The sequence below is a fragment of the Phalacrocorax carbo genome, chromosome 5 (genome assembly GCF_963921805.1).
Source record: "Phalacrocorax carbo chromosome 5, bPhaCar2.1, whole genome shotgun sequence".
Classification (NCBI taxonomy): domain Eukaryota; kingdom Metazoa; phylum Chordata; class Aves; order Suliformes; family Phalacrocoracidae; genus Phalacrocorax; species Phalacrocorax carbo.
Genome location: NC_087517.1, coordinates 55,175,856 through 55,197,628, shown reverse-complemented (window position 1 = coordinate 55,197,628; position 21,773 = coordinate 55,175,856). Strand labels below are relative to the sequence as shown.

The 21,773-nt window shown below is 40.5% G+C and overlaps 1 protein-coding gene across 16 annotated transcripts in view; it reads right to left on the bottom strand.

The window, feature by feature from the left end:
- PTPN5 (protein tyrosine phosphatase non-receptor type 5) overlaps positions 1-21,773 on the bottom strand; it is a 90,249-nt gene that overhangs the window by 3,581 nt on the left and 64,895 nt on the right. For 15 of the 16 annotated variants that reach the window (XM_064452556.1, XM_064452553.1, XM_064452558.1 and 12 more), the window contains 6 exons: positions 21,313-21,397; positions 15,195-15,274; positions 14,563-14,700; positions 10,002-10,112; positions 4,992-5,152; positions 2,016-2,129 (listed from right to left, as the gene is read on the bottom strand). In XM_064452556.1, coding sequence (XP_064308626.1) covers positions 2,016-2,129; positions 4,992-5,152; positions 10,002-10,112; positions 14,563-14,700; positions 15,195-15,274; positions 21,313-21,397 — 689 coding nt within the window. The remainder of the gene's footprint in view (positions 1-2,015; positions 2,130-4,991; positions 5,153-10,001; positions 10,113-14,562; positions 14,701-15,194; positions 15,275-21,312; positions 21,398-21,773) is intronic. The other variant, XM_064452565.1, reaches the window with a different exon arrangement.

Below are 21,773 nucleotides of genomic sequence, written 5' to 3'. Positions count from 1 at the left end.
TGTAGCAACAGAAACACTAGGATGGCCATCAAGTTTCAGACTGCAGGAAATTATTTTCCTTTTTATCTGGTTCCCTACTATGTGGTGGCTTCCTTCCCACACACATGCACACCATGACATGTGCTTGCTATCCAGGCTTCAGCACAGAATAGAGGAATTACATTCTCATCCCTATTTGCCACAGAAACCTTTCAAATCTGAGTTGCATTGTGGGAAAGGACAGCAAATGTCTCTCAGCACTGTGGGAAGGATGCAGGAATCATCACTTCCACTCCTTAGTCATATTAGGTTATTTTAGGTTCAGGTGTTGGCCACTGGTGCAAAGCCCAGTGCACAGGATTCTTCCAAGGGATCTCTAAGGGAATGAAGGGAAAGAAACATTTGTCCCCTTCACCCCCACAGCAACCTCAAAGGCAGTTCTCAGGGCTAATGTCAACCCCTCTACTGCTGTGAACCAGTGAGGTGCATTATTTTACGTGTCTGCTCTGGCCTGCATCCAACCCTCCTTCCCTAAGTCCCTGGTGACTCCTTCTCATCCACCTTATTTTCTCTAGCCAGTAACCACCAGACAGGAGGAGGAGATAGAGAGGGTATTCCTTCCTATGGCTGCTTGGACACTGCCTCATCATCTCATGCTGCTTTGGAAGTCACATGGAGCTTTTGTGGGGGTTTAGTGACAATAACAGTGGATGGCAGCATGACTTCCAAGAGACTACGAGCCCCATTTTTCACTCCTTGAAGAAACCATCCTCTTCTGTAGCAAGGATAGTGATTTGACTATTTTCCATCTTGAGTATTTTCTCCCACAACATTTAAATGGTCTTTTCCACTTCCTTTTCCTCCATGGTGTCCTTTAAGTGTGATCTCCCTTCTCCAGCTTCTGCAAATGACTGCCAGTCCCCCTCTCCCTGCAAAGCTAGTATTTCTAATTGGCCTTCTGTATCAAGCACATTTGTAAGCAGGTGTCTTCAACCTTTGTTTGTATGGCTACTTTCCTGTGTAACATTAGTCACAGAAACAAGATATTTCAGATCCAGCCAGATATTTCACTGGGCCATGGATAATCAGCACTCACTACTCATACTCTGTTCTTTTTATCAAGAAGCCTTTCCTTGTCTGGCCTGAAATCCATTGAAATAGCCAACCTCCAAGCACCTGCAGGTCGCTGTCTATCAGAGCCTCAGCAGGGCAGCAAGCATTTCATTTTCTGCCTCCCACTGAGCATAATTTCTCCTCTGAAATAAAGTTCAGCGTGGGGTTGAGGTTCTTTTTTTTCCTCAGAAAAATCTTTGGTATGTTTTTCGTGACATCTCTTCCCCCGACTACATTTATCATTATCATTAGAGAGAGCACTGAGACATGTTTTGATGGCACTTGAAACCAGTGGGAGAGGAAAAATAACATCTCTGGTGCAAAATTCAAGTCTGTTTACTTCATAATCAAACTCAAGGTGGTGTGTTAAGAAATGCTTAACTGGAAACCATTGAATTTCTGGAGATTTTCACAACTCCCTTCATATGTCTGCAAACACTCCAGACTGCATATTCTCCCCACAAAGTCCCAAGCAGGCATGTTGTCCCAGCACTGCTCACAGCTCCAACTACGCAAGGCCAGTTATCTTTACTCCTCCTGGGAGCAAAGTGCCGATCTGTGGCTCTCAACTTAAGCTCAGCAGACCTTTGAGCCTTTGCTTCTGTAAGAACATGGGGCCAACTCCTCAGCTGGTGAAAGGTCATCCCTTGCTGCACTGAGCTGTGCAGCTGCCCAGCTGTGCAGATTTTGATGCCAGCTGTGAATCTAGCTCAGTTCTACGGCTTTTCATTGAGATTTACTGCTCATAAAATAGGCAAAGATAAGTTAGAACTGCTTAGAATAGGACAACTTCCTTCCAGGAACATTCTCTCTTGGCCTCCATTTGCCTTTGTTCTTCCCATGTTCCCATTTATTTCTCCTTAAAGTAAAGGGAAAGGTTACATTTTTTTTTTTTTTTTTTCAAAGGAAACAGGCTTTCTTACCTGTCTAACCGCAACTGGCAGGCTGTTCGCAATATGTCAACTATGCCCTCGCTCTTCAGCTGTTTACAACAGACACTAGTTGCAATAAAGCAGCCAGTCCTCCCGATGCCTGCACTAAGGGAAGGAAAAGCAGAGAGAGGCAGTGGATGTGTTAAAATGGCTTTGGAACTTTCTTGTTAAATGAGTGCCATTACACCAGTAATCAAACCCCATTATCCCTTTCTTCCCTCCAACCTTTGCCAAGCGGGTGCTTGCAAATATAAAGCCATAACTAGGAAACGATACTAATTTCAATGGGACAACAAAATTAAGTGTGAGCCACTTGCAACAAAAGCATGGACATTGCACTTACAGTGCTAGAAATGGACTGTTGGGTACCATTTGACCCAATACGTGATGAAACCACTGAAAATAAGCAGTTAAACAGTATTTCTTAGTTAGACTTGCTTTGAAGGCAATCTTTTCTTTGAGATTCTTAATCCTAATAGCTTCTTTGAAAGGTATTCAGTCACATGTACAGTAGAAAAACCCCAACGAACACATTACTTAAATAATTAGAGCTAACAGCAACATCGTAAGTGCGATGCCATTTGCTGCTCAGATCTGCAATCCAGTAATTCTCTGAATTAGCGCAGGATACAACAAATTCACCATTAAAGATATGTCCTTGTCTTTCCTGAACACCTTTGTATCTGATTCAGTCTTTGAGTAATGACCAGAATTGATTTTATTCTCAAATGCAAAGTGCTATCAAAGCTGTGAATTCTTATTACCTAATAAAAAGCTAGCAGCAATAGCTGACAGCCCTTCTTACGCATTAAATAATTAAGTGAGCATCCTCAGGAATAATTACTTGACACAACCGCAAGAATCCTGCTCCCATTTAAATTGCTCTAAAGTTATAAAACAAAACCATTGGCAACAGGAACAGGTTACCCAGAGAGGCTGTAGATGTCCCAACCCCTGCAGACACTCAAGGTCAGGCTGGACGGGGCTCTGAGCAACCTGCTCTAGTTGAAGATGTCCCTGCTCGCTGCAGGGGGTTTGGACAAGCTGACCTTTAAAGGTCTCTTCCAACCCAAACCATTCTATGATTCTCATAGCTTCACTATTAGGATTGTAAATATTTTTTTTCTTAAAGGTGCATTACTTTACATCACTGAAAGGCAAAACCACAGTGATTATATTCTACCAAGGATCTCCCACAAAGGCCAAAGCAGCTACAGTACTCAGTGTAACACAGGCGTTGGCTAACGGCTTGCTGCACATGCAACTCTCAAATAGATGCAATGTATTAAATTCTTTCTTCAGGTAAAATGACTGCAACTGAGGATAGTCTGAAAAGGCTCTGGTCCACAGTTATCACATCAAATATTTCATAATCCTATCACCATGTCTCTTAGTAGTTATTTCAGATAAAAATACCCCATTTCCCCCCAAACTATTACTGTGTCATGGGGCTGACACCATACAAGAGGACAAAACAAGTATGCAAAGCAAGAGTGACATGGTGACCAGAATCTTTACCTGCAACAAATACCATAATACTTAAAAGAGCTCTTAGAGAAGGACCTTCTTACAAACCATTTGTTATTTTTCTCTGAACTTTCCCCATTTTATCAAAATCTGTTTTAAAACACAGGCAGAAAAACTGGACATGTGGCATCATATGAATGTTTTACTAGTGATTACTCCATAATAGCTTATAGGTGGATCTTTGATGACACCAGGCTACCAACCATTCATGCCAAGAGTCTTTATAAAAACATTCCCATTGTATGATAATACCCCATAAACTATGGCATCTGGATAGCAACTATCTGCCATTTCCTAGGAAATGTTATGCAAAACTACATAAAATTCCTTACCAAAATCCCAAAGATCAATTTGGAAAAATGTCTTTTATTGAAGTCATGGAAGATTACCCTGGCAAGATTACTGCATCACTTATCAGGCTTTCCTCTATTTACCTGAAACAATCGTTTTGAGAACTGACTTGTAGTTTTCAAGTAATCACATTTAACCTCTCTAAACACTGGCAAAACAGAAATTGCTTTTAGACTTCTGGAACTTCTCAACTTTTCCAAGAACTAGAACTCTACTGTACTAAACTTCAATGGTTTAGAGCCTGTGGACCAATTTTGTTAAATATTCTTGAAAACCATTCAGTACAGCTGATTTAATAATAGTTAGTAGTTGTTGCTTAACACATTCCCTAGTGAGCGGTGTGAAAGAATGTACTTCATCGTGTCTACAACTAATAAGTGCGTCATCCTACTTCTTTGTGAAGACAGAAGTATCTATCTTCGTCTATTTTTTCTGCTCTGTGATGCATAATTACAATTTTCTTGTCAGGCTTCAAATCACTGTAAAGATTCTGCTGCTTCCGTATAAGAAATCTTCATATTTGCCAGCGGCTTTTCACAGATATTTCAGTTTTACTATCAACTGCATACATTTCCTGTCTATTGATTAGTACTTGCTGCAATCAGCTTTGCCACTGTTTCATTTGTTTTATGTATTACACTTAAATTATTTTCTTTGGCCTAATGAGGATTTTTTTAAAATCAAAGATGGAATCTACAAAACAGGGTTTTGAGGCTTAGGGTTAAATAGTCTAATTTTTCTGTTTGCCTATGTTTTTCTACTCATTTTCACTCACAGTATGTTAATCTTTGGTAACCTGGCCCTTTTAAGGTCATTAAAGCATATGTTACTGATAAGGCAAATAAAATGATACTGTTCTTACTTGTAACTAAGCTACCACCAGCTTCTGTGTTCAGCTCAGTCTGGACCTAAATGTAACACTTGGTAATAGAAAATTGTTGTAATTAAATTTTAGAAGTTCCAAGCATATTTCAGCAGCAGTTGGGCAAGATCTCCCCCATGTCTGACTGATGGCCAATATGACAGTTACCTGCACTATGCCACTGTATCTGAAGAAGCCCTTAGAAGTCATATACAACATTTATTTACCTGCAGTGAACAATCACTGGGGCATTCTTCTCTTCAGCACTCTGCATTGCCTCTTCAACTTCCAGTACTAGCTGTAACAGAGGTGGGGCTTGATCTGGTGTCTTCTGGTCTGGCCAAGATGTGTACCAGTAATGTTTCAGGTTTCTGACTTCTTCTCCTTTCTGCAATCCAGTTAAGAGAAACACCACAAAATTTTAAAAGAAATTCTGATTGTAAATTGATATTGAAACCTGCCTTCCTCTGTAAGAATGAGATGAGTAAATCAATGGCTAAATGGAACAGGAGAACCAAATGGCAAGCCACACAACACAGAAATCTGGATTTCAAATATCACGTCTGCACTTCAGTAAACTGCCTTAAAAAAAGGAATAATCTCCCCCCCAAGTATGATGCTCTTTTAGTGCCAAGAGCTGTGTGCAAAACACTCCAGGCAGTCTGTTCTCTCTTGACAGATTCATTCAGCAAAGCCAGAGCTGTGCCTGTGACATAATTGCTTTCATAATGTATTTGACAGACAGAGAGCCAGGAGCTATATCTCTGTCTCTGATAACTAGATAGAGGAGGTAGAAAGATGGGAGCTTATTTTTCTCTCTCTTCTGATGGACAGACTCATATCAGTTTCCTGTCAATTCTACTCTTCTCTTAGACATGGTGAGAAATTCAGAGACACTACGGAAGATAGGAATTGTATCTAGCTGCAGTCCAGAGCTTTTCGAGACACACAAATCCCAATTCTCCCTCTGTCTCAGCATGGCTATGAATATAGCAAATGTGCCGTTACCTTTTCTGAGTGCCAAGTAGCACTGCGTACTTCTGATTTTGTGTGTTCAAAGTGACATCCTTCTGCCTGATTTCTAAAGGTGCCAAATAGTAACATGGAGCTCACGGAACCTTTCAGCCATTACATAAGCCAGCTGGCATAGGGCTAAGCAAATGTCTTCAAAAGGTCCGAGAACAGAAGTGTTAGTTTCCACAACCTTCCCTTAAACACATGGCTGGCTGAGTTTAAGAGGGGAGGAAAAAGTGAACAAATTCACCTCTTTCTAAAGAGTCAGACACAAATATCTGGAAATAGTTTCTGTCACCTGTACTCCTAAGCCCCTATGACCGTCAGTCACCGGATGTTAAAAGTGCTCTGTGGTTGTGCCAGTTTCCATCCTTCTCATGGGTTGACAAAGCTTTTCCATAGCTTCACAGTGAACTAGACTGGGGAAGCAATCTAGGTTTTTATTTTTCTTGCTCATGCTAGATTAATTTTCAGACAGATCAGTAAGTTTCCCCCTTTAGCTTACCAGTCACATAAACACTTGTGTGGGCACACGGGAGATGGCATAAGGGTAGGAACAAGAGAGCTGGACAAAGGGAAGCTGAGCTTCATTTAGTTGCTGTTCCAGCTCATATTGGGTTTAAAGTGTTCATTGAAGCATAGCCATAAGAACCTTAATGGTATATTTAGCTCAGTTTAGGAAAAGAGAGCCTTGCTATCATAGCACAGAGCCCGGCTTTAGGTTATTTACCTTAGTGAGAGAATGTTCTGGTCAAGAAAGCATAACTCGTTGTCATGAACAGTACTTCAACTCGCTATGGTACATCCAATCAAATTTCAACACTGCTCCAAAACATGAACATACACAGTCGCTTTTGAATGTGTGACTATGTATGAGCCACAGAAGTTATGAACACTGGATTCTTAAGTGGGTTGTGAAAAATTATAATAAAAATGTTGTCAACAATACTGAGAGAAAAGTAAAAGATAAGAGTCATCTGAAGAAAAGCATGAATCACTGCATAAAGTCACTCACTTGACAGAAACAGAACAGAGCTGAAGTTCTAATGATGAACTCTGAATGTTTTTAGTGTTATCTACACTGTTACCAGCTTTACACTTCTGCTTAGAGAACCCTGACTTCTGTGGCTCTGTGCACTTCTGCTTTGACTTTAACAAAATATGCTCTATTGGTGCTTCCTTGGGAACACATAGAAGTAGGCAAGATTTGATGGTTTGAGGTCTACCATCATGTATGCTGTAGCTGAGGCTGGGATTATGAATCGGTGGCTAGATGCTGGCAAGTTCCTTTGAGAAAGGAAAACAAGCCTTGCCCTATTACCTGAGCATTTTCCAAATTCCTAAAGCTTGTCAAATGCAGTCCCCTATTCTGAGAAAAGTACAACAGTCCACTCTGTAACACATGCAGTAATCCTGTATTGCTGCTGGTGGTATCATATACTTCTGACCACTGCTGTTTAAGGGAAAAGAGGAGTCAATTCATGGCTTCTCTAGCTTTCGCTACTAAGTCATTTAACATGCATATGGTCTGGAGCCAGTACTCACTACTGCTATTAAATGACAAATGTACAGCTCTAGGCAATGGTAACCTAATAAATGGAATCTTTATTTCAGCTCTAGAACTCAGCAGTTTACCCCCTGACACTTGTGGGTGATATAAAAGAGACACTGACCCATTAGTAATGAAAACAAAAGCACTATTGAACTGAAAAACAAACTGGGATGAGCTTAAAGTAAATAATCAATTATCAAGTCATTTAAGTAGGGAAGGAACTACATCCTTGGAGACATGTATGTCCAATAAAGGCTTTCCTATAATTTCCTATTCTATCTTATGGCAGTTGGACTAGATGACCTTTAAAAGGACCCATCCAACCCAAACTATTCTATGATTTGTGAGAGACAAAATGTCTTTCCTGGCTATGATTGGGAAAAGTGTGTTGTATCTATATTTCTTTCCTTATCAATTTGCTGTACTCTGCTACCCTAGCTATTCTTTTCTTTCTGTTAGTGCCTGAACATACTGGATATGCCCTGACAAATAATCTGGCTTTCAGTTTGCTGGTTGTTGGGGTTTTTTTTCCCCCTGTGGGATCCACAGTTTTGTAAACAAAAGAGATACATTCATATTTGACTCTAAATTCTGAAGCTCCTTCTCTAACATGGAGAGCTTCACTTATGGAAGATCACTTACAGAAGAGCTGAGCAGGGATAAGAGAATTTGGGAGAACTCTGAGAGGTTGCTGTGGAAGAAAACATTCTACAGAGTATTAGCTTGAAAGGTACTTGTGAGATGGGAGTATGGCTTATTATGCTTGAATTGTTGTATATAAGCTCTTCAGGACTGTTTCTTTGTTTTGTGCAACACCTGTAAGAAAGATTGTTTTTTGGATATACTACTACAATATTGATATTAAAAGCCACTCCCTTGCAACTCCCATCTGAAGATGGAACTGCCTATTACCTTCCTGAGAAGAACGATCCTTCCTCAGGGAAAGAATCAAATTTCCTTCCATAAATATAGAGGGAAAGTGTTTTTTTGTTTGGGGGGTGGGGAGAACATCGAACATTTCAACCTAAATCTCTAAAGTTAATGTCAAGCTGAAAAAAAAAATTGCATTATTCACTAATATTAAAATGTTGTATTTAACAATTTAAAACAATTATGAAAAACTCTTCTGGCAGACAGTGTAGTTTTTTTTATTGAGGAAATTTTGTTTTATCATAGTAACTCAGAAGTTACTGGTTCTGTTAGATATCAACATTCCAGCAGAATTAATCTGTGTTTTATCTTGCTGCTGCACTGTAGTGTTTTGGATAAATTATGTTTAAGACCTCTGCAAGTCTGTAACACACTTGTAAATATTCCTTACTTCCCACTTGTCAGGGAGTGTGATTTTGTCCTTGCTGCCTTTGCCAAAAGCATGAGTGACAGACTTTCCACACTCTCAATCCAGACATGGGATTTCATATGCTGGCTTTCTGCCTGTTAGCATATGGCTGAAGAGAACTGAAACTGATTAGATAAAAGGAGAGTTTTTCCAGCTCGGAAAGAAACTATGGCATTATACTGAGGTCAGAGGTAGATCTCGTAGATGAAAGATGTATAAAAGTTTAATAAATAGACTGTTCTAATTAAAACATGTAGCTTGAGATTCTAGAACCTAGCAACGAAAACAGTTGTAAAATAGGATTCTGGTACTTTAGACTAAGTAGCATTTAAGTACTAAAAAAATTAAACCTCTGTTTAAACTCCCCATCCACAAGAAGACAGAATGTAAAACTACATATACAGTTAGCTGGAAAGATACTAACGTTCAGAAATGTAAGCATGGAGAATGCTGTGGTGAAAGTGTTTTTAAAGGTCATCAACAGTTTTAGTGTCTTGGAGTGGAATGATGCCTTAAAGCATCTTCAAAGTCAAGACAGCCAAATCTCTCAAAGAATAAATTAGCATGGTACCTATTAAAATGGCTTCAGCCATGGTGAACAGAAGTGGTGTTACCACAACACTAACAAGTGCCAAGCAGAGCAGCAGTCCCACTGCTGAAAGAAACTAAAAACAGGTAAGCAAAATTAAAAAGCCTTTTGCTCGGTTCTCAACTCCCCCACTTATTGTTAGTAGCACAAGTCACCTTAGGTGTAACCAGCTGGTGGGTATCCAGCAGTCTGACAGCATCCTAATAATGATCATAAAAAGACAAGAAGCACAATCTAAATATTTCTTCGGGGTCTTGCCATACTACAAATTATGTAAGATGTCATGCAGGTAGAAGTTCCCTGTTAGTAATAGTAACCCTTTGCCTAAGTCCATGGCCCAAAGAATAAACAAGCCTTTGAATTCTACAAGTGCTGCCTGTCTGACTTGGAAAGGCTGGTAAGAAGCCATCCGCGAGCTAACCTGTCACTCTAAATCACCAGTCAACACAGAAGATACAGGCAGAGAATGAGTCACTGGTTCCTTCCACTGACTGAACCCTGTACTGCTACAATTGGCCTGGTAGCTTTCAGAGTGTATATATACAGTAAAAATCTCTGACTGCTTATTTTACTGTAGCTTTTATATGTTAGCAAACTGGGCAAAGCTATGACAACTTCAGTAATGAGAAGTTATATTTGTACAGCAGTACGCTGTGCAGAAGATTTCTACACAACCCTCCATGAACATCTCCATTTAAGGGTTAAGACAGCTAAATTACTCTAAGTACATTAGAATGATTTACCTTTAGGGTGATGAGCCTTAAACGGTAGTCGTCTGCTTGTATGACTTGGTTGACTGTGATTTCTATTCCTTCATAGGTGACCTGCTCCTCTGGCCAATATTCTGTGCATTTCTGTGAGCAATACAAAATAAATCTAGTTAAACAGATATCAAGGGAGGTTCATTTTTACTCCTCTGAAATTGGATATAGCACATGCATAGATAAATACGAATGAATGTTGTTTCTATACTAAGTACAAGTTTTCACTTTCAAAACAGGGACCACATTTTCAGGTGATTTTTTGCTGCATTCATAATAGCCTGACTGCATGATTAAAAATGCACAGATCAAGTCATAACTAACCAATATTTTTGAATACACACATCCTTATTTATCTTTATCCAACTGATGAGCAGTTTGAAGGTTCATTAGAAAGGCTAGTGGCCATGTGCCTGTGTTTTTAGATTAATCCTTTTCTTAAGATAATAATGATTAGTATAATATACACTAGTTACCAATATTTCTGAAGTGTATATACACTGATATGGAAACACAAAATACATCTTTTCTATTTTTTATACTCAGAGACCATTGACCAAAGGGTCAATGATAAGATGATCATTTGCATAGATTTTTGTGCAAAAGAACACAACTGGGGATATTTTTGGGAATTAGATTATGTACCAAAATCCACTTTAAATGGATACTGAGAATCTTTTAAAGCTAAGAATCTAAAAGGAAGCTGTGAGACCTATTAGACTACAACATTTGGTTTTGCCAAAGAGCAGTCAGAGATGAAGCCAGCACAACCTGACAATTAGAGAAGGAGAAACTAGTGTTCATTTGCAAATCTACATTGTGGTACTGATATACTAGTCATGAGTAGGTGAGAATCTGTAAGCGCTCCTACCCTGGAAGGAGGCCTGAAAAAGACTGTGGGTTTTGGCATGCAGTTTCTCTTTAACCTAATCAACATGCAAAGGAAGAGACAAGCACTTCAACATGGTGCCTGAACTAGGTCATGGACAAGGAATGACATGAACAAGGCAGGGCCTGAGAAAAAGGCTCCCTTGTGATAATGGAAGAAGTAATCCCGTTATCACAGGAGAATAAGAATCTGCTATTGGACAAACCCACTTAAAGATGATGCTTGTAAGCTTCCTCTTTTACATAGCAGTACACGATCCTGAAAGAAGCAAGTTAAATAATTTTGCTCTCCCCCATCAAAATAATAAAAAATAATTTCACGTCAGACTAACAACGGAAAAGTATCTTGCAAAGTTACCGAGTCAAAATTTCTGTGTGGGAGAATCGGTGTTGTTCCATCTGCATAGTGCATCAGTTAATAACCCACTGGGAATGCAGCCCACTGTCTCTCTGTGAAATTATTTACGCAGATTGCATTTTTTCTTTTTCTCCTCTTAAACTGCAGAATCCATTGTAAAAATTGTCAAGAGCGCTAGCAGCTATCAATAGGCACAGACGTTGCTCTGCTTAAAGGAGTGGAGTAAGATTGCCCACTCATTTCTGTGGGCTGTCTGTCAGTTCAGATTAGATGTGACAGAGGGCTGAGATACAGAGCTTTTAATACTCACATTAGCAAAGTCATTGCACTGAGGAGGAATACAAAGCCCCTGTTACTAGCATCATTGCTGAACAAAGGTTTTGGTTTTGAATCTACGTACTTCTGAGTCCTGTTATTCGTATATTAATGTAAATGTTATGGAAGAAAGGGAATGAATATAGGAGACATTTACGTGAAAGGACTTACCCTATATTTATGGCTGAGATTCCTGACACCGTTTAATTTTTGACACAAAAGGTATCAGAAAAGACTCAGCAGCTTTGATATGATATATAGGCTGTAGCAAGCTCCAGTTATATAGCGCATCAGCACTGCAGTGCACTGCTTTCCCAAGACTGATATGATGGGTGCAATACTTGGTCAGTGTGGATAAGAGGAAATTCAGATGTAAAGGTTAATTTACATTCCTGTTATACAATCTTGCTATGAAAACTATAGTGGAAGAACTTATCACCAGATATATCATTCAGGACCAATATTTCCTCTGCATCATCTTTAAACTTCTAAGTCCTTAAATAATTCTGGTACACTGTGTCATGACATATTAACATCTTACTTGCCATACTGGCAACTCTGATTAACGAGCTGCCTCTCAGATAGAGGCAGATGTGAGTTTAAAATGTTAGTGCAAACAAAACATTAGATCAGCTGCATATCGTACTTTGCATCAGCAATGCCTTGACAGTATGCGTCCAACCAGATGGCTATAACAACTGACCATTTTTAACTTGCAAAGCATGACAATTCTGTGTCTGCCTTGTTCTGTCTTTTTTTCATGAAAATCCAAGGTTAAATTTACTTCACAACTGGGGAAGGCTAAAGGTTTGTGCACATGCCTAATTATGGGCACTAAGCTCCCAGCTAGAGGTTAAGCTATTATAACTGTGTGTATGACAGAGGTATGCCCATATTCTAGGGCTTGTAAGTGTCTAAAGCCTCTTCTCCAATGGAAATTCTCTCACCTAAATGACTAATGGGTTCTCAGGGACAAGCTTTGACAAATATTGCTGCTGTGGCTTCAGAAACACCATTTGGATCTCTCCACTACACCTTGGTGAGGAGGGATACAGAGCCCAACACATGCCCAGACGACTTCCTCACATCATACACTGCCAATAAAGGCAGACTTAAGCTCAGCTACCTGTCTGTGAACCAAAGCCCAGGCACATGGTTCTTGTAAGTCTGCTATGGGGAAAATATTTCAGCAGGCAAGTAATGAACAGCTGGGGGGCAGCAGTATTTTAAACTGCAAGAAAAATCATAGAATTATAGAATCATTAAGGTTGGAAAAGACCTCTAGGATCATCAAGTCCAACTGTCAGCCCAATGCTACCCTGTCTCCTAAACCATGCCCTTAAGTGCCATGCCTACTTGTCTCTTAAATACCTCCAGGGATGGTCACTCAGCTACTTCCCCAGGCAGCCTGTTCCAATGCCTGACCACTCTCTCTGTAAAGAAATTCTTCCTAATATCCAATCTAAACCTTCCCTGATGCAGCTTAAAGCCGTTTCCTCTCATTCTATCGCTAGTAACTTGGGAGAAGACTGACACCCACCTCACTACCACCTTTCAGGTAGTTGTAGAGAGCAATTATGTCTCCCCTCAGCCTCCTCTTCTCCAGGATAAACAACCCCAGTTCCTTCAGCTGCTCTGCAGAAGACTTGCTCTCCAGACCCTTCACCAGCTTTGTTGCCCTTCTCTGGACACGCTCCAGCAACTCAGTGTCTTGTACTCTGGGCCCAAAACTGAATACAGTATTCAAGGTGCGGCCTCACCAGTGCCGAGTACAGGGGCACAATCACTTCCCTGCTCCTGCTGGCCACGCTATTCCTGATACAAGCCAGGATGCTGTTGGCCTTCTTGGCCACCTGGGCACACTGCTGGCTCATGTTCAGCTGGCTGTCGACCAGCACCCCCAGGTCCTTCTCTGCGGCGCAGCTTTCCAGCCACTTTTCCCCAAGCCTGTAGTGTTGCATGGGGTTGTTGTGACCCAAGTACAAGACCTGGTGCTTAGTCTTGTTGAACCTCATACAGTTGGCCTTGGCCCATTGATCCAGCCTGTCCAGGTCCCTCTGCAGAGCCTTCCTACCCACCAGCAGATCAGCACTCCCACCCAACTTGGTGTCACCTGCAAACTGACTGAGGGTGCACTCGATCCCCTCGTCCAGATCATTGATAAAGATATTAAACAGAACTGGTCCCAACACTGAGCCCTGGGGAACCCTGGTCGTGACCGGCTGCCAACTGGATTTAGCTCCATTCACCACAACTCTCTGGGCTCAGCCATTCAGCCAGTTTTCTACCCAACGAAGGGTACGCCTGTCCAAGCCATGAGCCGCCAGCTTCTCTAGGATACTGTGGGAGACAGTATCATCGGCTTTACTAAAGTCCAGGTATCATGTTAGGTGGATTAGCAGAAACACCATGACAGTTCAATTTTTGGAAGTAGGTGGTGAATAGAAAATTTCAGCATCTTAATTTCAATTTTTCAAAAGCATTTTGTAGATGCATTCAGGAAAAGGTCTTCCATATCCAAACCAGCTCTTGTTGTTGGTTATTGTAACTAGCATCTTTCATAAGTCGGGGACAGCCTCAATGAAATGTGGTTATAGATGCTGAATCGTAATAAATGCACCAACTCTGCTGATAAGATATTCAGCCTTAGTAGTTATGGGGTACTATTGGATGTGATTACTTTAGAGAGAACATGAAAGAGTGTCTGCAAATAAAGATGGGTTTAGAGAGGTTTCAGGTTGGCTGGGAGAGGGAAAATGGCAAAACCAGCAGTAGGCTAAGTCAGACAGATCAGACAGAAAAACAAGACTTAAAGTAAACTGAACTGAAAGAGAAGCCCACGTCACCTCTGAGCCTGAAGTATTTAATGCTGGCTCTGATTGCTCAGGCCACTGAACCAAGTTCTGTTTGCTGGCTTACATCTATGCTGAAAATAGCTGCTAGAGTACAGATAAAAATACAGGCTATATGTAACACCATTACCTCATTCATCTCTTCTATATTGGTAATCATGACAATGATGGGAGAACGCTCCTGCCACACCATTCTCCAGAAATCACTGACAGTATTAACTATTGGTCCCTGAGTAGCAATATAAACCTTTTCCTCTCCTCCATAGCCCTGCCAACAAAACAACAAGAGATCAATTTTAACAGGGATGACCACCACAACCTTGAAGGTTCAGTCTTTAAAACAGAGTGCTACCACTGGTTGGAGTGGTGACTCCACAGCATCGGTTCTTCCCCTCTCTCTCTCCTGCACATGTGTACACGGAACAATGACACAATATGGACTCATGTAATTATAGCAATGAGTGTCCAACAGCCTTGAGATGACTCTGGCTAGGTCAACAGCCTTATTCAGGCTTATTATCCAGTGCCTTGCTCAGGCCAGCTGACAAGCAATTTGCATCAAGAAATGCAGAATTGTGGTTTTGTCTGGTCTGAACCTGTACAGTTGCACTTTGAGATTTGGTTTTCAGTTAATATAAGCAGGAGAGAAGAGCAATCAGTTCCACTATGATGCCTTTAAAAGCCAGTGGATGTTGCAATTCTGTTTACATTAACAGTGGCTGATAGAGGCTAGGCAGACACATTGTACTACTGAGCTCTTACCCTGATGTAGTTAGCATTGATGTAAGAGCTAAGGGGGTCGTCCTGATCAGCTGAGGTAAGGCACACTCTGCTGTGAGGATCTGAAAGGTGTAAAGAGATAAGGACTAGTTTAGCAGTTGCTCAGAGGCAAGAAACAAAGACACGAGATTATTTTGTACATCGAGGCATTTACATGCATTCATGGCCATCACAACAGATGTGAGTGGCCTTGGAGAGCTCCCATGTTAAAATGTTACCATAAAAAAAGAAAAAGGTAGTTGGGGTAATTTGGCTTCTTCTGATTATTTTACCCACTCTCTGAAGCCTGCTTAATTGTTCCTGTTGCAAAGTCAGTGCCCTGCAGTGACTCTGGAAAAGCAGTTTTCTGCTCCAATAAATCATTTCTCAATTTGTTAGGTCAACAGACTCATTCTGGCTTGTAAGACATTAGAATATTGTTTGTGAAATGACAGCAAGCAGCTTTTCTCCCAAACCATAAACATACATCCCCTTCACACAGGCAAGCCAGACAATAACTCTTTCCCTGTTTTGCCTTGCAGTGAACTAAACTCCAAGATGTGCTATTAACAAATATAATGGTTAAAGAGAAATTAAAGAATATTAACATTCTCTTGTACTTTGCATAAGCCTCTTCAATACTTGAGTCTCCCTCATTGGAGCTGTTTACGAAGCATCATTCTTGTTTTAATAAGAGAAATTAAAACATTATTCCACCTGATAAGTTCAGTCCAATTCCCACTGAAGTCAATGGGAGCTGTTCCACTGACTTTAATGGGAGCTGACACAGGACCACGTTCATTCACTTTCACCAGTACTACACAGTTTATCATTGACGAGAAACATCCTTCTGACAGAGGCCTCAGCAAGCAACACCACCGTATACCAACAGGAGAATATTAAAAACAAACCACAGATGACTTCTTCATAAAAAAATCCGGCCTGCTTAAAAAACAGAACAAAATAAAAAATATGCAATAGTGTGACATTGGGTAAAGCACAAAGGACTAACCAAGCACACAGTAACATCAGCAGTACTACAAACACAGACTTGGCATGAAACACTGTCCTCAGAATGGATTAATGTTATCCATTATGTAATAACAGAATCACAATCTGCAAAGCAAAGATATTAACAAAGATACTGTTTTGTAGCACAGAAGTACTGAAACCAGCAAGTGCCTCTCTAATACAGTTCCCTCCTGCTCAACTTTGCTCGCATCTCTAGTGCTGGGGAAATGGTGAGACAAGAGATAAAATCTGCTTTTTAATCAGTAATCCTGGTAGCCTACGACATGTCATACCATGATAAAGGTGACACTGGTTGCCATATGTTTATTCAAATGTCACTGGATTGGGTAGTTAGACCCCTTGCATGGAGTCCCTTTGCCTGGGTTTTATGCAGTCATCCATGGAGCCTGATGAAGTCTGAGTAACAATTACATGATTTTTCCCCACTAATAACAGCAGTAAGAGTATATTGTCCTGTCATGGTTTTAGCTGGGATAGAGTTAATTTTCTTCACTGCAGCTGGCATACTGCTGTGCTTTGAACTTAGTATGAAAACAATGTTGATAACACACCAATGTTTTGGTTGTTGCTGGGTAGTGCTTGTACTAGTCAAGGACCTTTCTAGCCTCCCCTGGTCTGCAGGGTGCACAAGAAGCCAGGAGGGGAGGGGGCACAGCTGAGAGAGCAGATTCAAACTGACCAAAGGGATATTCCATATCATGTAACATCATGTCCAGTATGTTAACTGGGAGGAGCTGGCCAGGGGAGGGAGGCAGCAATCGTGGCTTGGGGACGGGCAGCATCAGTTGGCAGGTGGTGAGCAGTTGTATCGTTTGTGTTTCTGTTTCTGGTTTTTTTTTTTCCTTTTTCCCCCTTTCCTTTTTATTATATTATCATAATAATTATTATTATAATTATTATTTGGTTGCAATTATTAACCCGTTCTTATCTCAACCCACAAGTGGGGGTTTTTTTGTGCTTTTGCTCTTCTGATTCTCTCCCCTGTCCCACAGGGGTGGGGGGAATGAGCGAGCGGCTGCGTGGTGTTTAGTTGCTGACTGAGGCTGAACCACGACATGTCCATTTCATGGTGGGTCTTAAGGGAGAAATAAAATGGATCTGAAGAACTCTATCAACAGGTGCCACCGACTTGTAAGCACAAGCTTCTTTTAGTATTCTTCAACTGCAGTAGAAGTTGAGTTACTTTTCACTGTAGACTTTTTTATTGCTGTATCCACAAATATTAAAATATTATTCAGAATATGCTTTTACTTTAACCTCTAATACTTGGCTTGTGATTTTCCTTTTAATATAGTATTTACATTTATTAAGGTTGTATGTTCAACCTTATTTCATATAAGAGACCTATTAATGCATTGTTAATACAAGAATGTGCACAGTTTTGCAGAAAGTGTAACTGAAACTGAATTGCATCTCTATACAAGTATATAAACCTGAATAACTCCTCTTTAAAAAAAAATAAAATCATAACAAGACTTTAATGTAAGAATTTGCAGTATGAATTTGTAATTTTCAATAGAGAGGCATTTAAGAAAAATCAAATCCTACTCTTAAAGAAAACATTTCTCCCAGGACAAAACAGTGCACAGGCCAGGTTCAAAGACACCATGCCTTTAAAAAAGCAGTAGTAATCTGTATCTCTAAGAAATCAAACGGTATGTCAGCTATTTTTTGCACAGTCTCTTTTATGGCCATTTTGTGTTGATACTATGACTGACATCTTAGAGGAACTCACTAAATTTAACTGAAATGTCTTGCATAACTTAAAATAGTGTAAAAGAAAGAGACCTATAGAGAAATTTTAAAAGTCTGTCTAGACGTTACTTTTCAGAAAAGGATTCAATGAGATTGATATACAACGTGTTCCAATAAGTTCTTGCCATCTCTGGAATTCTATAACAAGAACATGCTTTTCTATATATTCAAAAAGTGCCTCCAAAGATCTTAGAGAAAAGTCATAATTTTCCAGGAAATGCCACAGGACTCATTCCCAGAAGAGGACTATCTGCAAGCAAATTTGTAGTCATGAAATATCCAAATCAACCTCTGCTGGCAGTTGGAAAAGCCAATGGCTTAGCATTTTCCCCAAAAGCACACTTCTGCCATCAAAAGGTACCTTCCAAGCCATTTTACTACTAACAGCAAAATTGGAGAATCTGCAAAAAGAATTTACTACAAAAGAAATATAAGTGAGATTCATTACAGACTATTATCCTGTCTCTCACTTACTACAATCAACTCTAGGGTTGCAAGTAACTCAACATGATGTTAAGTGACTACTTACCTTTCGATAACTGCCTAGATTGCTTCTGGCGATGCAGCTGGTAAGGGAATTTTAGTTACTTTTTAAGTTCAGGTTTTAGTTTTGACTCTAGTTCGGTAATTAAGCATTTGCTGTTCCTTATGATAATCAGTTGTCTGAGTCTGCCCTATTGCAGCTTGTTCAGCAGTTCCTGACATTACTGGTTTCTGTAGCTAAACCTTGGAGGAACGCTAGGTAGATACTCAAGGCAGCATAGGCTACATTTGGTCAGCTCAGAAACAAAAAAGTCAGTGGATGGTCAAATCCTGAAAAGCACTGGACTCTCACTCATCTTACATCTGGTTTCCTCTCCTACTTGTGCATGGACAGTTTACCAGGGTCCTTGGCTTTGAAGCACAAAGGGGATGTTTAGCTCTCCTTGTTAGCGTCTTTACTAATGGCACCAAGCCCTTTGAAATGGAGGTAGTTCGATAAAAGTGAACAGTCTGCCCTCTTTCCTCAGCAATATCAAGCCATCCTTTGGTCACAGCCAGGGATAAAGTTGCACAGAGGTTACTAGTTTAGGAATTAATTCATAAAAAATATCCAGATCATAATGGTCTTGGAATAAGCTTGTTAATCCTTGGAGGTGCAGAATCATAGAATCATTTAAGTTGGAAAAGACCTCTAGGATCATCAAGTCCAACCGTTAACCTAACACTGCAAAGTCCGTCACTAAACCGTGTCCCTAGAAGTGATACATCTACATAGCTTTTAAATACCTCCAGGCATGGTGACTCAACCACTTCCCTGAGCAGCCTGTTCCAACACTTGACAACCCTTTTGGTGAAGAAATTCTTCCTAATATCCAATCTAAACCTCCTCTGGTGCAACTTGAGGCTGTTTCCTCTTGTCCTAATGCTAGTAACTTGGGGGAAGAGATTAACATCCACCTCGCTATGACCTCCCTTCAGGTTGTACTTGTAGAGAGTGAGGTCTCCCCTCAGCCTCCTCTTCTCCAGGATAAACAACCCCAGTTCCTTCAGCTGCTCTGCAGAAGACTTGCTCTCCAGACCCTTCACCAGCTTTGTTGCCCTTCTCTGGACACGCTCCAGCAACTCAGTGTCTTGTACTCTGGGCCCAAAACTGAATACAGTATTCAAGGTGCGGCCTCACCAGTGCCGAGTACAGGGGCACAATCACTTCCCTGCTCCTGCTGGCCACACTATTCCTGATACAAGCCAGGATGCTGTTGGCCTTCTTGGCCACCTGGGCACACTGCTGGCTCATGTTCAGCTGGCTGTCGACCAGCACCCCCAGGTCCTTCTCTGCGGCGCAGCTTTCCAGCCACTTTTCCCCAAGCCTGTAGTGTTGCATGGGGTTGTTGTGACCCAAGTACAAGACCTGGTGCTTAGTCTTGTTGAACCTCATACAGTTGGCCTTGGCCCATTGATCCAGCCTGTCCAGGTCCCTCTGCAGAGCCTTCCTACCCACCAGCAGATCAGCACTCCCACCCAACTTGGCAATATCTGCACGGTAGGGTAGAAATTAGTTATCTGGAGAGGTCAAAGCGACAACAATGCCTGCTAGCTGATACCCATATGTCTGAGATGAAGTTTGCAGCAAATAATTAACCCACTGAGTAATCATTCTTAAAAATATATGGTAGTGGACCAACTGGCATCTGTTTACAACTCTGGAACAGGGTGTTCAAAATGGCAGCAATCCTGATGGTTCAATTTAAACATCCAATATACGATATTTAAAATGGATCCAGATCTCAAAGTACACATTAGATACCAAATTTAGAATACATATATCACTTTAAAATCTAGCAGTTTGGGAATGTGAAATCACTACCCACTTTTGCAATCTTCCCTTTCCAGCAAAAACAGTGAATTAATACTTGAACGATTCACGTCCATCATTAGCACAGAAATGGTGAAACGTGGCTGAATGTTTTTATACTTCTCATCTAAGGTGGAGTACAAAGTCATCAGGAGGGTTGCACACATCAGATCATTGGCTGCAGCTGCTGGAGTTGCATGTCTAGATAAAAAAGTCTCTTCTGGAATAATTTCCAATCCATGCTCGTTAAATAAAATAACAGGTATAGCTGAGGACACTTTTGACTTTTCTGCACTTATCTGTGCTAACCTGACACTAAACCTTTTGGGCTTTGCAAATAGAGCATCTGCGGCTAGCAGTGACATCTTCCAACAATGGCTTAGAGCAAAAAAAGAGGTATGACATCTAATCGTATCACTTGTCAAAGTAACTTTAAGTATGACACAGGGGAAAATGATGACACTTGCAAAAATTTGTACCAAAATATTTCTCAAAACTCCTACTCCTGGCTGCAAATAATAGTGTAATAGAAAAGAAAAACGATTCTGATTTTCTGTATCATCTTAACGGCATCAGGCCAGCTACCTATATTCTCAGTTTGCATTTGTGGCATGATCTGAGAAACACATCAGTCAGGAAAATAACATTGCTAGAATTTAGTCCTTCTAAAGAGTTTAATCAAAGAAACCATTAAGTAACATCTGAATAAACACACCAAGTTCTTGGATAGAATTTTTAAGCAGCACCAAAAGATGCAATTCTATTGACTCAAATACCTAAGTGCTGCTGATGTTCAGTGAATCTTAGGTTCTTCATGCTCTGTACCTCTTCTGAAATTTGATTTATGCTTTGAAGCCATGTTGCTGCTTCATAAATATGGCCTTTGGACAATACATGGTAGTGACAGCACATGATGCATTTTGGAAAAGAAAGTGCAAAGCCCTTCAGCATGTGGGATAAACCACCCTGCCTCAGTGACTTAAACAGCAGGAAACTTACTTGGGAGAATTGTTTTGTAGCGATTCTTACGCACTAAGCCTGGAATATCATATTCCTTTGGATCCACAAAGTTCATTGGAATTTCCTGTTTAAAAAAACAAAACAAAACACAGTAGGTAGTGTTATTAGATTCACAAGAGGAATAAAAAACCCAAGCCCATTACGTCCTGCCTGTGAGGGAGGCAAAGTGATGAAGTCAACAGAGACATATGGTACAGAACTTCCAGCAATTTACCACCAAAATATGACTGATGTTTCCTTTTATTGTCACTGGCTTTCTTTTCTGAAATTCTTAATATGAAAATGCTTATAGTGACTAATTCGTTAATACATGCAATTGCATTATGTTAGCTCCTAATATTATTAGAGCTGAATTGCAAGTGTAGGCACAGAACTAAGCAAAAGGTGGTACGTAAGATACGCTGCTGCCAAAGCAATGGACCTCAGACACAATCCTTTCT